This window comes from Coffea eugenioides, chromosome 9, assembly GCF_003713205.1.
Source record: "Coffea eugenioides isolate CCC68of chromosome 9, Ceug_1.0, whole genome shotgun sequence".
In the NCBI taxonomy this organism is placed as follows: domain Eukaryota; kingdom Viridiplantae; phylum Streptophyta; class Magnoliopsida; order Gentianales; family Rubiaceae; genus Coffea; species Coffea eugenioides.
Genome location: NC_040043.1, coordinates 7,043,093 through 7,059,961, shown reverse-complemented (window position 1 = coordinate 7,059,961; position 16,869 = coordinate 7,043,093). Strand labels below are relative to the sequence as shown.

At 36.4% G+C, this 16,869-nt stretch overlaps 2 protein-coding genes across 3 annotated transcripts; one reads left to right on the top strand and one right to left on the bottom strand.

Moving 5' to 3' along the window:
• Positions 1-249: 249 nt before the first annotated feature.
• Positions 250-3,551, bottom strand: LOC113783320 (28S ribosomal protein S33, mitochondrial). Its single transcript, XM_027329419.1, has 3 exons — positions 3,257-3,551; positions 2,604-2,841; positions 250-576 (listed from the first exon to the last, which is right to left on the bottom strand). The coding sequence occupies exons 2-3, from the start codon at positions 2,819-2,821 to the stop codon at positions 468-470; spliced, it is 327 nt and encodes a 108-aa protein (XP_027185220.1). The 5' UTR covers positions 2,822-2,841; positions 3,257-3,551; the 3' UTR covers positions 250-467.
• Positions 3,552-4,366: 815 nt separating this feature from the next.
• On the top strand, positions 4,367-15,279 carry LOC113783689 (DNA topoisomerase 1). Of its 2 annotated transcripts, none has more exons than XM_027329893.1 (9): positions 4,367-4,624; positions 5,792-6,592; positions 6,667-7,124; positions 7,295-9,022; positions 12,293-12,410; positions 12,507-12,596; positions 13,926-13,991; positions 14,172-14,270; positions 14,824-15,279. In XM_027329893.1, the coding sequence occupies exons 1-9, from the start codon at positions 4,568-4,570 to the stop codon at positions 14,947-14,949; spliced, it is 3,543 nt and encodes a 1,180-aa protein (XP_027185694.1). In that variant the 5' UTR covers positions 4,367-4,567; the 3' UTR covers positions 14,950-15,279. The 2 variants fall into 2 exon arrangements, with proteins under 2 accessions (XP_027185694.1, XP_027185693.1); XM_027329892.1 differs by having other exon boundaries at positions 5,786-6,592.
• The last annotated feature ends 1,590 nt before the right edge of the window (positions 15,280-16,869 follow it).

The following is a 16,869-nucleotide window of genomic DNA, read 5'->3' as shown; positions in this document are numbered from 1 at the left end:
CTACGGGGAAGGGGGAGGGGGATTCGATCTGAATACAGACTCTATCGAAGGAAGCCAATTAAAACCGCCACATATTGTGGCAAATTTTGGTGGGAGGTCAAGGGTTCTCCCGCACCACCAAGTTGGTGGTGACTACCAGGCCAAAGGCCTAGCGGCGTTAAAATTAGATACAAGTTAGTCTTTACTACAGAACAGAGACCCAACAATGCTGCCATACGAGCATCATAGTTTACTACAGGAGGACGAGGAAAGAAAAATGAAGAGAATGGAACTATAGACCAAAAAAGATAATTCTACAATATCCTGAAGATCGTACCCATTGTCATTGAAGTCAGCCCAAAAAAACTTGTGGCAATATCAACATAGTAGCTCAGAATATGACTGGACAACCATCAATAGGTACCCATTTTTCCAATGCTATTAGTCTAAATTTTCCTTGGAACACATTCAACTCCAAGACAAAGTCACTATTTCCCAGGGGTGCTGACTTTGTTGCGCTTTGCAGCTTTCTTTCCTTGACCCTTCTTCGGTGGTCCTTTTCCACGACGTTTTAACATCTCAAGCTTGTCCAGGCGCCTGCCAAATATACAAACATAACCATGCCATTAGACCGGTATCAACCCATTAACTACATAGCTCAAACAGGAGGTACGGCAGCACTATGTCCAGGATAAGCGAAAGGAGGCAAGGGTTAAGTAAAATTCCAAACAAGATTAATGAAAGGAGGCGAAGCTCCAAAGAAGCAAGAATCTGTAGTAAGTACAGGTTCCAACAAGAAGATCCAAAGAAGCAAGAAGATGTAGTAAGTAAATATAGGTTTGGTGAAGACATGAATGTCCAATTGTCTCCATTGTGCGTGTGAGCACCACAAGGAAGAGGGAAGGTAAACACCTGATGCTGCTGCACAGGACAAATTTAAATGGAAAAGATGGGGCGTTTTCATATTTCTTTGGGGTTGGCCATAAGGTAGATTCTTCAACTGTGTCTTAAGAAAGTAAACATGAGGACAAAGCTACAGAAGATAGGATCACGTGTTGGAACACGCAGTCAAGATCTATGAACTGAATACATTGAATCCCATGCATTAGAAGCAAAAACATTCGGTTACATCCCACATGGTATATGAAACACATAATCTTCACCATTTAGCTAGATCAACACATAATCCTATTTAAGGTAAAAGGCACAAGAAACATCATATTACTTTCACACAGAATAACTCATATGCTAAAACATCATTATTGCTCAATCATTTATTATAGTCATTCAATGTTAGAAGCTGAAGTAACAAGGACTTGGTACTGTAGACTCCACAAACAAAAACAGTTTTTGAAAAAAAGCTCCAATCCATATGGAGCCAAAATGTAGCAGAGTTCAATCCTCCGTTACAGTCATTCATTATTGCTCGACTCCACATTAGTCAGGGCCCAATGCGGTCACCGGACACTGGTTTGCACAAAAAAGAAAAGAAAAGAAAAGTACATCTCCTCATTCAAACTTTGTTAACTCGTTCTTGTCCTAAGTTTGTATTTCTTAGCTTACTCCAAAAAACCACCTGAATCGTTTATCAAAAACAGGAATTCATCTATACCATTGTTAAAAGTTTGGAAGTTTTCACTGTATTCATTGAGCATGTTTATCAAAACCTGCTTTGCTGTATGTTGAGAGATGACTCCTCAAAACAATTGTTCGAATATGAAAAGACTACAAAAACATATCAACAGAATCAATTGTATGAAATTCTATCATAGTAGTGCTCATGTAATATGCACGAACAATTTCAAAAGCACATCTTTGCCTCATCAACATGCTCAGTGATTGTTATCTTATCTTTCCATAGAGAACCTTACCTCCACATTATGGTGTGACAATCTTTCAACATAACCTCATTATTCAGATTTACGAGTCATTTTCATTTCATTTTTCAGTGATATCATGACTTACAGACACTTTTCAAACCTTAAAAAACTCCAGCAGATCTAGATACAACTCTTAGCGGCATTCTTGAAGGAAAGGTATAGAACAGAAGACAAGTTTGTTTGATCAGCAAGACAGCTATTAAACCTTTCTCATTATATCAACACAGTAAAGGTAAATTTAGAAGCCATTCAAATTCAGAGTCTTCCCTCATTAAGAAGGGAAAATTGAGATTTCAGTAGGACAAGGAAGCATACAAATATATGAAGTTAAAGCAATTATCTGGAATATATTCATCTCATCTCACAACCTTCCCCTAGCAGGAAATGAACCATTTTTACTTCTTGCTGACAAGAACCACCATAACATATCCCAGATTTGGGACCATGCAACAATCAAATCTTTCTCATGTCACGCATACAATTTCAAAATTTGCTCTCTCTTGTCATGCAAAATTTGTTCACATGGAAAAAAAAAAGGACAAATTCTCAAAATTTTCATCCCCATTGTGCAAATCAAACTTTTTGAACAGGAAAAAAAAACCAGGAAAGACACAAACACAAGGATGGATGTAAGAATCAAGCATACAATAAAACAGTCAATAAGCAAACACACATCTGTAAGCATAATATGGCCATAGAAAAACTCTTTGACAACAAGATAAGAGGGTCAGACAGAGAGCTTACTCTTGCTCCTGTTGGGCCATGACAAGAGGGTCGTCGTGCCTGATGTCGTGAGGGTACCATTGCGAAACCTTCTCACCAATTAGCTTCTTGCGCAAAATCTTGTGAGCCGATCTCTGCCCGGTTGGGTTAAGTATATGCCCAAATATTCTAGCTCTTGCCTCAGTCACACCTTTGATGGCTGCTTCAGCCAGTACGCTCTTCAAGCTCCCGAAGCTCATTTCCTTGTAGCTAATACAAGCTGAAATTTAATGTAAATGGTTATTACTAGGAGTCCATCTTAAGTGGCTAATTCAGCTATGTGCCAATCTTACTCCCTTATATATCCTTCCGTCCTACCTTTCAGCAAACGCAGATTGAACATTTAGAAATTTCCCCATTATTGGAAGCATTCTCTAGGGGAGCAGCCCACAAATGAAACATTCATGACATATATAAACTTGGATGGGGAAATCATCATTAACTCAACCTAAGTATGCACACTATATAAGAATACACTAAAGTGGAAAGCTAAATTCAGGGAAATGCATATTTGAGGAAAAAACAAACGGTAAAAAATCTAATAAACCAAACAAGAACTGAAATGTTTTGACCTTGTACTGAACAGTGAGTAATCCAGAGCTAAAAACCGTTAATGGGCAGTTGAAAAATTTTACCTTTTCTATGGTTTGGGTTTTCTTGGATAGGAGCTTCAGTCCACTAACTAAAAACCAAGTAAAGAATCAAATGCTTCAACTGCTTCCTCAGATAATCTGCAGAAAAGCTTCCATTTTTATCCTATGATTTCCTTCTTCTAGTGAAAATAGAGGGATGGGATATGGTAAAACCGTGACGATCGGAGAGGCAGCAGCAAGAGAGGATGATGGTGGTGGCGGCCGGAGACTGAGGGCAGGCCGAAGGAGGGCAAGAGTGGTTTACGTATTTTTCCTTCTGCTGTTTGTCGTTTGTTCTACTTCTATTCTATTTCTTGTGCTTGTTCAGGGTAATTTTCTAAATAAAAATAACTCCTATATTTTTTTTTTAAAAAAAGAAATTGCTATAGCTACCATATTCTGATATGTTAATAGTTGAAGAAAAAAGGCACAAACTGTCATTTTAGTCCTCATATCTCAAGTCAAGAATTTTGGATTACCGTCTTAGCATGTTAAATTTCAAGAAGAAAAAAAGTTTAGAACGGAATCTCTTTTTTTTTTTCAAGATGATAATAAAAATATAATTTTAAAAATCTTAATTTTCAAATTATAATGAAATATCTACTATCAAAGATGAAAGATTTTATTGCAAACTTGAAGTTTATTGAGCAAAAAATATAAATAGTAAAAAGGCGACTCCCTTATATCCATAATATCCAAAATTATGCGCTTAATTAATTTAAGGAAAAAAAGTTATGAAGTTAAGCTTTAATTTCTAAGTAATTTACCTTATTAAAAATAATTATACTGTATTCTCATAAAACTTCATATATTCTTTGAGATAATTTTATAGAAATGTTATTTGTACTCACATTTTTATTACCCATACTCCCGCTATCATCTTATTATATAATTTTCGTTTATTAAAATAATATGATAAAACAAATGATGGGAGTGTGAATAATAAAACATGGAGTGCAAATTTCTAATTTTATTACATTCTTATAATTTCATTTGACTTAACAAAAAGGGCCAAAAAAAAAACGACGCCGTGGCCCCTCAACCTTTTCTGAAATCTAAAACCCTTCCATCACTTCCCTCAAAGGGGGGGGGGGGGCACAAGGGCCTAAAACCCTTTCTTCTCTTTTATCCATCTCTCTTCCCAACTGAACAACATTCACACAGAGTCACACACCGCCACCCCCGCCGGCGGTCACACTCCCACAAAACAGATGTTTCATTATCAATTTCATCTAAATAAAGAATTCAAGAATATAATTGGCTGTTCTTGGGCATTGCCTTGTATTAACGACCAATAATAAATCGCCTTCTTTTATGGCTCTGGTTCAACTACTCTTTTCAACTGCTACTTCTAGCTGCCGCTCCATTATGGTACCAAAAGCCAACCCCATTTTTGTTTTCGTTTGAAGCCCTTTATTATTTCTTTTCCAACTTTGCTGGTAGAATGTTAATGGGTTCAATTCTAAATTGTTGAAAGTGCTGGTAGGAAGGATTTTTATTTTTCATCTTTTCCTTTTGGGACTTATCCAATTGGTTTGTTTAACGGGTTGAATAAGCGAAATGCTGTTATGGTTTGTAGTTCTTCATGGTGCTACTTTTCTATATGTGTTAAACTAGGTGGGCTTTGTCTGGAATGCAGAACTTAGGGATGCGGCGAGAAGGAAATGATCAAACGAGAAAGAAATTTTATTTGTTTTCTCAGAACTCGTTGTCAAACAATTGGAGGACTGAATTTGCAAGCCATCACTTGGGCTTGTGTCTCTCATTTTCAAGTTGTGCATATGAAAGTTCTAAACTTTGATGCATATAATTTGTTAGAAAGAGGAGTTTTGCTTCTTTTTTATTTCCCTTATTTTTCTCTTATTTCACAAGAAATGAATTGAATTGATGACCAAAGATAACTGGAGAACCTTGAGGGTTAATAGGGAAATTGAGGAACATGATGGAAAGGAAGAAAGTTTTTGGAAGGAAAACTGATTTTTGTTGGATTGCTGCAAAAAGAATGCAGGAATGAGGTTTTCAGTAGTTGAACGAGTTAAGTGCTAGATGTTAAGCATTACTGCCTGTCATCTTTGATGCCATTGAGTTGCATTACTGTGTAAGTTGGATTTGCTTATATATAGCTGATAGAACACGTGAAAACTTTGTAGATTTTCTTGTTCCAGCACTCTCATAAACCTTATCTAGCACGAATGACTAATATCAGTAATATGTTATACTTGAAATGGTTGCGATGTTATGTTTGATATTTTTTTTTTTTAAATTAGTGCAAATGTGTTGATACTGGGCCTGGGCTATGTTCTTCATAATTTTACTAATAATCTAATCCATTACCTGGACTAATATTTCTTTGACTTTTTTTTCTTTCCTGTATGAGTATTGTTCAGTCTCAAAGTTTGACTTTAAATTAATACGCTTTGAGTAATTTGATCATAGAAGAAGTTATTTTAGATTAATTCCAATGTGAGCTTCCTTATCCTCCTTTGTATCTTCAGTTACTGCAAAATCATAATTGTGTTTTTGTGCTAAAAGTTGCAGAATAGGACTTTGCATAATTTCTCAGGGACATGCTTACTAGGTTCACCATTCAAAGATGCTGATCAATTTGCCCAGTTACCCCGAAAACTTAGGGTGTGCTCTGCATTCACAAGATCTCAACCCAAAGTTTTAAGGATTAAGTCTGAGCGAAAATCTTGTGCTCTCAAAAGCCATTCTTATGGGCTTTGGCCGTTCTCTGCCTCAATTCAACAGCCCAATATGAGAGTAGCATCATTAAGTGGTGCAATACAGATGAATGTAATAAGTTATAGGTCAATAGTTGGTTTTGAAAGTCAGTGCTATGCATTTGTCACTGGCAAGAGGTCTTTTTCCAAGGTCTCTGGAGCCTTGACACATAAAAATGATGCAGTGGGTATACGAGGTGGTGGAAGTGATAGCAATTCAACCTTAAAAGTATACAACAAGTACTGGAAAAGGAAAAAGGCATTTTCTGCTCATAGGAGGAATGCGATCTCCAATATTGGACCTGGAAGAGGCAATTCTAGTTATAAAGCATCTGATACTAAAGCCCCTGGTACGGTCAGTTCAAAAGATGGCATTCCCATGGACAAGATGAAGGATGTGGAGTTGGACACTTCACATTCTTCTGATACCAGTGGAAGTCGTAATTCCAATGGTGTTAGCAAAGTGAAGCAGGCAAGGAGCAAGAAAAGCAAAAATCATGGTTCTGATAATACTGCTGCTTGTGATGAGGCAAACCATCTTAAAGACCCTGAAAAAGTTTCTCAAGCCAAGAAGCCTAAACCTAAGAAAAAAAACCAATCTCCTGTAGCTTCTCAGGTAAGTAATCTTTGTTATTTAGCCAATAACGGTTCTTCTTAACTGCAAATTGTTCTGACCACGCAGTTTTGCAGATTAATACAACTCAAAGTACTTCTACAGAAATACTCGAAAATGATGTCTTGACCAAGGATTCCAAACCTAAGCCTATTAAGTCATCTAGGAAGAAAAAGACTGATAAAGGGGTTGCTGCCCTTTCAAAATCTGATGAATCACCTGCTGATTCATCTAGCAGCGAGGTATCACAGAGCCACAAATCACAGATGAGTGGCAAAAGTAGTTTGCAGGGCAAATTTCCTCAATTATATCCACCTGTTGCTAAATCAGTTGTGGTGGTGGAGTCTGTCACGAAGGCAAAGGTTATTCAAGGGTACCTGGGCGACATGTTTGAAGTCCTACCAAGTTACGGTCATGTTAGGGACTTGGCTGCAAGGTCAGGATCTGTTAGACCAGATGATAACTTCAGTATGGTATGGGAGGTTCCATCGCGGGCCTGGACTCATCTTAAGAGTATCAAGGTTGCACTAAGTGGGTATGATGTCTTTCTTTTGAATACTTGTTTTTGACTGCCAGTTGAATTCTATACTTGCTATGACAAGATTTGATAATATGTTTCAGTTTGGTCACAAGAAATTACCATTTAGGTTTGGCTTGTTCACCATCTTTACTTGCATTCTCATATGTGCATTTTTTCCCTTTCAGAGCCAAAAATCTTATTCTTGCATCGGATCCTGATCGTGAAGGAGAGGCTATAGCTTGGCACATAATTGAGATGTTGCAGCAACAAGATACCTTACGCAATGATATCACTGTGGCAAGGGTTGTTTTTAATGAAATAACAGAGTCGTCCATCAAAAATGCCCTTCAAGCTCCAAGAGAGATTGATGTAAGTTTGGTACATGCTTATCTTGCACGTCGTGCATTGGACTACTTGATTGGGTTCAACATTTCACCATTGCTTTGGAGGAAATTGCCTAGTTGCCAGTCAGCTGGTCGGGTTCAGTCAGCTGCCTTGTCTCTTATATGTGACAGGGAAACAGAAATTGATAAATTTAAACCACAGGAGTACTGGACAATTGAGGTTGAGTTCAACAAGAAGGACACAAGTTCAACAGATACTCTCAGCTTCTCCTCAAATTTAACCCACTTTAGTGGCAAAAAGTTAAGCAAGGTATCTATTGGTTCTTACACTGAGGCAAGGGATATTGAACAGAAGATTAACTCATCCAAGTTTGAAGTTATTGCCTCTAAGGAAAGCAAAAGTCAAAGAAATGCTCCCAGCCCGTACATAACTTCCACACTTCAGCAAGAAGCAGCAAACAAATTAAATTTTTCTGCTTCATATACTATGAAACTTGCACAAAAGCTGTATGAGGGGGTGCAGTTAGCTGATGGTGAAGCAGTAGGATTGATCACTTACATGAGGACAGATGGATCACACATTTCTGATGATGCTGTAAAAGACCTTCAGTCGTTTGTAACAGAAAGGTATGGACAAAATTTTGCATCAAAAAGTGCTCGCAAATATTTTAAGAAGGTGAAGAATGCTCAAGAGGCCCATGAAGCTATTAGACCAACTAATATCAGGAGGCTACCTTCAGTGCTTGCTGGGGTCCTGGATGATGATTCTGTGAAGTTATACAAACTTATTTGGTCTAGAACCATTGCCAGCCAAATGGAACCTGCTATTATTGATCAGGTACAACTTGATATTGCGAATACTGATCGATCCATTATGCTTAGATCTTCGTGCTCAAGAGTTGAATTTCTAGGCTACCAAACTGTGTTTGAGGATGTGGAATCCAAGACAGTAAGTTTGAATGAGAATGAAGTAAATAATCGTGGTGAGCTTTTCAAGGTTTTGAGTACTTTGAAATCTGGGGATTCTTTGAATTTGGGTAAGGTAGAACTTGAGCAACACTATACACAACCACCACCACGCTACTCTGAGGGGGCATTGATCAAAAAGATGGAAGAGCTTGGCATTGGAAGACCTTCGACTTATGCAATAACGATTAAGGTGTTGAAAGATAGAAATTACGTAACAATAAATAGCAGGGTTATGCATCCAGAATTTCGAGGGCGGATGGTGTCTGCTTTTCTTTCCCATTATTTTTCTGAGGTCACAGATTACAGTTTCACTGCTGACATGGAGACTGAACTTGATAATGTTTCAGCTGGATTGACTGAATGGAAAGGCCTTCTAAAAGATTATTGGACAAGGTTTAGCAAGTACTGTACACATGCTATTAATGTCCATATTCATCAGGTGGAGAAGATGCTGGAGAAGGAATTTTCAGATTTTTTGTTTGCTTCTCTCCCAGATGGAAGTAGGAGATGCCCTAGTTGTTTGGAGGGAAATCTAATCTTCAAGGTCAGCAGATTTGGGGCAGGCTACTTTATAGGTTGTGATCAGCATCCAAGATGCAAGTGAGTACGCTGCTTATCATATTTATTTTCTAATGCTAGCTACATTCTTTGTGGATGCTTTTTCAGTCTGTACTTTCACTGTCTTGTGCTGTCTCCACTGTTTGACTACAATTTCCTATGTGATAAAAGTGTTCGTTACACATCAATGTGTTATGTCCATGGTTATTTGGTACAGTCTGTGCAAGTATATGAGCATCGGATGCTCTGAAAGAATGAGAGTTTTGATTAAGTAGTAATCAGGTCAAGAAATGAATAAGTGATCCAACTTTCTTTTCTTCTTTTTCTTTAAATACCATCCCTGGGGTACGCAATGCAGTAAAAACGTATTAATCTTATATAAATGACTTTTGATAGGTTGTATGCTTCTAAGACTGGATTTAACATCATTTTATATACTGGATACTTGATCACCAGAAGAACGGAAATTTACCACTGTGCTGGTCAATCTGCTGGTTGAAGTCCCTGTATTGACATAGCACTTGATCATATGTTTGACCAAATAAAATTCAATCTTCTCTTTCAATTCTCCATATCTTTTAATTTTTAGACATCATAGATTGAACTTGTCGACACCGGTGTAGATGGGACTTTTGGAGACCAATTTGAAAGAGAACCACTGTCCAACCAAATGAGCCTGCACATCATTTTGTGAATGCTTTTTAACAATTTTAAGCAAAATCATAAAGTTTATAGGAGAAGAAGAGTGAGATTTCTTCTATTAGACTCTCTCTCTCTCTCTCTCTCTCTCTCTCTCTCTCTCTCTATATATACACACACAAAGATAAATTTGACAAAAAAGGAAGTATTTCTGTCAGAGCTTGAGGGGATAATGCTTATATAGTATTCTGTGACCAAAAGTTAAGAACAAGACCAGATGGTTTCTTGGCACAATTTTTTAACTTGGTCCAGTTCTAAAAGAGATAAAGCTGAATGGAAAGAGTATCGAATATATCAGCACAGCATACGGCTTGGTTGGTGGGGGGCTCTTCAGTCCTGGAAGAGGAGAGCTTAAATTTCTCTTGTTTTCTTTCTCTTGTTGTGAGTAGTTGCAGAGAGGTATTTAGGCTGTAATGAGTGGAAAAGGGGCTCACCCTCAGGTGGTTGGGGTTCTGGGACAGTCTGTCTGGTGATAAGGTGCAATTTTACATTGATATGTCTTTTGCTTTACTTTTACATGTTTTGATGACATAGATATCCTTAAAAACAATATCTAATATCATACTCGTTCGTGATTCTGTCTATCTTAATGGTAATTGTGAGTTATGTATGATTGAAACTACAAGTTTATTGTGCAAGGTTAATCAATGAGACTAGTTTAGTGGCCGTTTAGGTTCTAGCCTAATTTTAAGGATGAATTGTCTACTGCTTTGAAAACCTAGTTTTTCTCTAGGATCTTTGCTATATATGCAAGAACATCAATGTGTTTAGAGTTCCGTCTTGAGACACCATTAGTGCCGTGAATGAGCTTGGGCTCTCATGTGCACAAAAGATTCAATATTATTTCAGAAAAGATGCTACATGTTTGAGCCCTGTGACTCAAAGGAAGGTATGGTGAAGTTTTATGAGCTTTAGTCCTCCTTGAAAATCTGCCTTAAGAATTTAAAATCTCAGTGCTGACAAAAAGTCATGTATAATCAAGAAATGGTATCAGTCAATGATCTGAAATTTTTGGAGCGGAATCGAATATACCAAGACTTGCATATCATGCATTGAAGTTGAAATGGTTATGGAAGTAAAATAAGATGCTTTGTTGAGTGGCATACTATAGGGAAAAAAGGCATTGACCGGGGCAACTGTGGAGAGAAGTAAAATGCAGTTCCTTGTAATCTTCTTCAAAGTTCATTGCCCATTTTATAAAAGCTAGTTCTAGATTAAGTTTTGGTGGGATATTTGCTATAGAGCTAAGGCTTTGAATGAGGAATCTATGTCTTGATGATGATGAAGCAAACTAATTCCGGGTAACACTAGACACAGTGGCTTGGATGATGCAGTTGACTTAACCTTTGAATCTTGTCCCGCTTTGGAAGTAATTATGATACATTTCTTTATTTAAAAAAAAGTGAAGCAAAGCTTGCCTCTCAAATATGTTCCTTTATATTTTAATATATTTTTATATTTCCTGTAGATTTTGTTTTGTTTTATCTTCTTGTAGACTTGATGAATGTTTCTTCCTCATCTTTTTTCTCTCTTGCTGGCTATGCGCCTCACATCTAAGCTAGTCATTTTGATCTCACTATCCTGTAGTAATCTTTGTTATTAAACAGTTCAAAACATCCGCTCCTACTTTTGTGAATTAGCATTACTAGAAAATCCTTACCATCACTTTTACTGATAGATAATTGAACGATCTTGGGCTTCAGTCCACCATCAAATCAATTATTGCTTTATCACTCTTAAGAGTCCAGAAGATATCTAGAGAGTGATATACTGCTGCAGTTCTTTCAATCTCCTTTTTGGAAGATCTCTAAACGAATGAAAAAGGTCTCTCAATTTTAATTCAGAATTTTGTCTGCTTACTTTTGAAGTGCTGGTGAAGGATTGCCTGAAATTGAATGTTAATGAATTTGGAAACTTACAGTTGTATTCTTTCATAGTCTGTTCACAACCAGAAAAGATACTTTTCATTGGGAAGTAATCCAGAGTAAATAGATTTGGTCCCTTACTATGTTAACAGCTGAACTTGAGGAAAACAAAAGAAAACTATATCAGTATTCATTTTCTGTTCGAAGAACTGAGGGAGGATACTTACTAGTTGTAACTTTAAGATGGATAGGTGTTGGTGGGATATGGCATTTTTTATCTCTTTGGAGTCTCAGTACCAGACCTGATAAATTATCTTGATTGAGGAGTGTTGGAAGGGGAAAGAAACAGGAACAGATCAGGCTGTTACTTCATCTATATGTCTGATAGATTCTTTTCCTTATTCAATCATTGTGTAGATGTACAACTTTTTTCCTGCATCATACATTCTTTTAATTTTCTTAGAGCTGAATGAAATCGAAAGATGAAAACAATATACAACACGAGGCTAATCCAACTAAGTGGAGTTCTTACACTTTTTTCTTTCTTTATGTTTTGCTAATTTATGATTTTTGTTTTCCCAGTCAATTCTGGGCAGGTAACTAGACTGTTCTTTGTCATTCTCTGGTAACTGTCTGGCTGCAAATGTCATCAAATTATATTTATTAGACTTCTGTTAATGGTCCCTGCTTGTTGATAGCCATTGGTTTGTGATTGAGCTTACATCTGAAATTATGAGCTGTTCTGCAGGTATATTGCCAAGACATTATGTCGCGAAGGCGATGAAGAGATCCCTAGTGACAACAATAACAACAAAAATATGGAGGAGCCAAAGTTGCTGGGCCTAAATCCTGGTACCAATGAGAAGGTTTGGCTAAAATTTTCTACTTACTGGGTTACCAAATGATATATGTGTTGTGTAGATTATTTTTGTTTACATACATGCATTAATGGTTGTGTTTAGGTTCTTCTGAAGAGTGGTCCGTATGGAAACTATGTTCAGCTTGGTGAAGACAGGGAAGGTTTCTTGCCTAAACGAGCTTCCCTGAACAATGTAAGTAAAACAGTTAGTGGGTTACATAAAGAGCTCCCCAACCGCGAACACACCCCCCCCCCCCCCCCCCAAAAAAAATCTGCACTCTTGTTACTTAGGATTTAACATCTATTTACAGAGAAATTTAATTCTAAGGGAAATATTACCACCATATACCATGAAATTTCTTGTGGAATTATATTAATTTGTCCAACTTGTTTGTGTTGCACGCTAGAGTCTGCAGCACTGTCCAGTATTTAACTATTTTTGGTTCGCCAGCATTTTCAACTGTTATGTGAACATGGTTTTGTTCTCCAATACCTTTTTAATACTGCTTCTGTGCCTGAAAGAGTGATGTATAACTTTTGTTTATACAGAATCTTGTAATTCTTTTTTCTCTTAATTCTGCCAACTTTTGGTATCTTTGAATAATTGCATCGATGAACTCCGGTATTCTGATACATCTTCCTTGTAGTTTATTTAACTCTTTTGCAAGAAAAATTTGGTGCAAGTGTAATAGTTCCATTTTGAACATAAAGGAAAATATATGTGTTAACAGAATTTTTGGTCATTTAGCTGGTAAAGTCAAACTTTTCATTGTGAGTTCACTACAAAATTTTGTTGAAAGCTTGGGGGTGGATGTCTCGTCTTCTAATGGTTGACTTATTGAGGCCCCTAGAACTTTTATTTTGTGCACATTTTCGGTGCACAGATTGTGCCTCTTGGTCTAGTCAATTTAACTTATGACTTACAAGAAAATTGGAATATGACTTTAGATCTGGCTCAAGAAATATCACATCATGTTTGATAATTGTTAATATGGACAGTTATGGTTTTGGTAAGCAATATGGTCATTTGGATACTTCCTTTTAGGGGTCAATGCCATTTAAGAACATGGGTTGCATTTGTTTGGTTCATGGATGGGAGTCGCATATTACATTGTTTTACTGTCATGGAGCCTATTTTAACACTGCAGTGTTATACTTCCTTATTCCTTTTTGTTGTTGCGCAACTATGTCACTTTACCATATCTTGGACTATTTTGTCATTTATTCATCTGTGACATCTACTCCGTTAAACCTGTGACTTGATGTCAACAATTGGCTTAAAGTCTTCTTGTTGATTGAGGTTGTCCCAAGTTGAAAAGCATTTTTAGTTGCTTTCTTTCTTGGAACATTTAAACTGGTTTATTTTGATTTGAACACTTAATTTAAAAGTTACGGATCGTGAGTATCTATCGTCCTTTCCTTCTACAGGGATCAGAAATTCAGTTCTTATTTTTCAAAATTCTGACTTTTACACATCATACCATGAATGGGAAGGTTTACTGGATTTCCTTTTCCTTTCCAGGTAAAAGATTTGGATTGCGTTACCTTGGAAGTCGCTCTTGAGTTGCTGCGCTATCCAGTGACCTTGGTGTGTCTGTTAGCAGATTGTACTGTTGTTCTTTGTCCAGCCACTCCCCAACACACCACCCCCCCCCCCCCCAAAAAAAAAAAATCACCCCAGGCCCCACACACAAAAAAAAGGAAAACTCAAAATGGTGCTTAAGTATTTGCTGGTCAACTCATCTAAGTTGCTTGTCTGATATATTAGGGGAAACATCCAGATGACGGCCGGCCTGTGACTTTATTTCCTGGAAAGAAGAAAAGTTTTGTCATTAGACATGGGAGGACATTCGCTCCTGTTCCCAAGGTATGTTTTCTAGTTAAAGTCTCTCACCGGCCTGCAACTGTACCATTTATGTCTATATGTGATTTAGAGTATTGCGTTTAATTTTTACAATGGTTATAATGGCTGTCATAGGATGTTCAAGCTAGGGATAATTTACTGCTTCTGGTGTGCAGAGCCCAGTACTGGAAACTTTTAACTCATTTTGACAACAGAAACAGTTAAAAAACATTATTGCCTTGTTGGTTGAAGATGTTGCCCTTCAACAGATATTCTGATGCATGCACAAATTTATGTCACATTGTAGTATATCCTTTTCCTTTCTTTTTAACGGTACCATGGATGTCGCATCTAGAACACAAAGAGTACACATAAGAAATTGGGATATGGTGAAGTAGTAAATCATGAAGTAGACATGGGCTCGAAAAATGAATCCAAAAGTAGCTTACCCTTCTTGTCTGGTATGTTTCCTTATTTTGAACTGTAACTGTAGTATAAGTTTGACCTCTTTTCTTGTTTTTTCCAAATACACAATGCAGTCTGCTATAATGCTTAATCCTCTGAATATTGTGGACAGAACATTAAGTCTGAAGATGTTACCTTAGAGCAAGCGATGGAGTTTCTGAAGGGACCTAATACAACAAGAGTTGGGCGGCCAGTTGTCAAGAAGAAGCTGGAGGAATCCATTGAGGCAATATATTAGTTTTCACAGATGAAAGAACTGAAACCCCTTTTTGGCTAATTGAGAACAGAAGACGAGCCATTGTTACACTACTGGCATTTCTTGCAGCTGTCAGTTCTGGGGAAGAGCTTTGGATGCAGTATATGACAAAATTCTTTTGAATACGATTAGGAGGATAAAAGCCAATTTGCAGCAGCAAAGAGAGAAAAAGAAAAAATGACTTGATATAATTGGAATCAGATACTACTTTTTTTCATACGTGTTTTAAATATCTTTTGATGTAATTATGCTTGTATTATGCAAAAGCGCCTAATTTTTCTATCATGAATGCATTTTTTATGGTTTAGTTTTTTTCGGCATTGTAATAATTTTTCCTCAATAAACGTACATCTTTTCTTATTGAAAAAAAAATTCCTGAAAATAAGTAAAAGCTACAAGTATTCTTGTCCCAGTAAAGAACTACATTGGCCAAAAAAAAAAAAAGAGATTTATGTAGACATATTGATCACTCTAATGTGTGATGTTCTGAATTTGAACAGAAGTTCTCTTAGTTTTACACCCTTTATATTGCTCAATTTGAAAACTGAATAGCCAATTGCAAAACCTGAAAATTGAAGTTGACCATCAATTATCAAATCGAGTTAATTATTCTTGAAATAAACCTTCCCCAAAAAAAAGGGTTCAATTTTTTGAGGGATGGTGTCTAATAATTTCATATAAAAAATGGGTAAGAGGATGAGTATTCATAATTTTTTAGGCATCTTTAAGAAGAATGGTCGTATTTTGAAGTAATCAAAATAGGGTTGTACATAAACTTATATCTTAAAAATTGTATTTGATAAGTGCGGGTATACATATAACAATTAGCTCATTTTACGGTCAAGTTTTATATTTATAACGTTCTAAATATTCCACACGCGATTTTTCGCAAGTGCACCTACAAGGAAGATTGTCAATTACCGTCACTACTAAAATTTTTCTATTATTTAGACGACTAACAAATTAAAGGAAATAAAAATATGCTAAACTTATGCAAGAAAATAGTAAATAAAAGTTCCTTAGGTTATGGTGTACCTAACTATTCATGCAAGTGCAATTTTTGGATCATTGAATACTACTATCTTAGTTAGTTATGGCGTAATTTTCTCATGCATGTGAAACCTACTCTCGTAGTGAATCAACTATACTTATAACTAATCCACGCCTACTCTCGTGGTTATGAAATTAGTTACAAATTAATTACCTCTATGAAATTATATAAAATGAATCACTAAAACTACAAAAATGTACATCTACTCTCGTGATTGTACTGCTTAGGTTTAGCATTTCTTGAACTAGTATTAAATCCCAATTTTCATTGAACAAACAACACCTTTAGATAATCACAATTAATGGTACCAAACTAATCATGATTTGAGGAGCAAAAGTGTTAAATAACTTGCTCAACCTAAAAGTATCAAATAACTAAGAAATTAACACAATACAATCATAAAAAGTTAAACCAAACCTAAGGTATAAACTTTAGAAACACATAATAAACATAAAATCCAAAACTTGCATATTAACTAAACTTAGAATCAATTTCAAAAGATAAAGAGTTGGAAAGGTAGAGTAACCCTTGTCACATGAGCTCTCTCCTTGCTTTTTTCATCCTCCAACTTCTTTTTCAGTTGGTTAACACACAAGAAATGATGAACTAATTAAAACTATACTGCCTAAACTAAAGAGCTAAAAACTATCTAAGAACTACATTTTGTGGTGTTTCTTCACCCCTTCTCTAAGTTCTCTTGATTCTTGCAACTTCATGGCTATTTATAGGTAAATTTAGTCTAGAAATGAGCATTCAAACATCACATTTACAGCTGCAAAATAGTTATCACATGTCCATCAATAGTTATAAATTATTGGAGGAGAAAACAAATTGTGCAAGTGGAAAGTCGT

Coding starts and splice junctions, on each gene's coding strand:
- LOC113783689 (XM_027329892.1), top strand. CDS start 4,568: ATGGCTCTGGTTCAACTACTCTTTTCAACTGCTACTTCTAGCTGCCGC. Junction 6,593..6,666: donor AATCTCCTGTAGCTTCTCAG/GTAAGTAATCTT, acceptor GCAGTTTTGCAG/ATTAATACAACTCAAAGTAC. Junction 9,023..12,292: donor GATCAGCATCCAAGATGCAA/GTGAGTACGCTG, acceptor GCTGTTCTGCAG/GTATATTGCCAAGACATTAT.
- LOC113783320 (XM_027329419.1), bottom strand. CDS start 2,821: ATGAGCTTCGGGAGCTTGAAGAGCGTACTGGCTGAAGCAGCCATCAAA. Junction 577..2,603: donor ATGGCCCAACAGGAGCAAGA/GTAAGCTCTCTG, acceptor TATATTTGGCAG/GCGCCTGGACAAGCTTGAGA.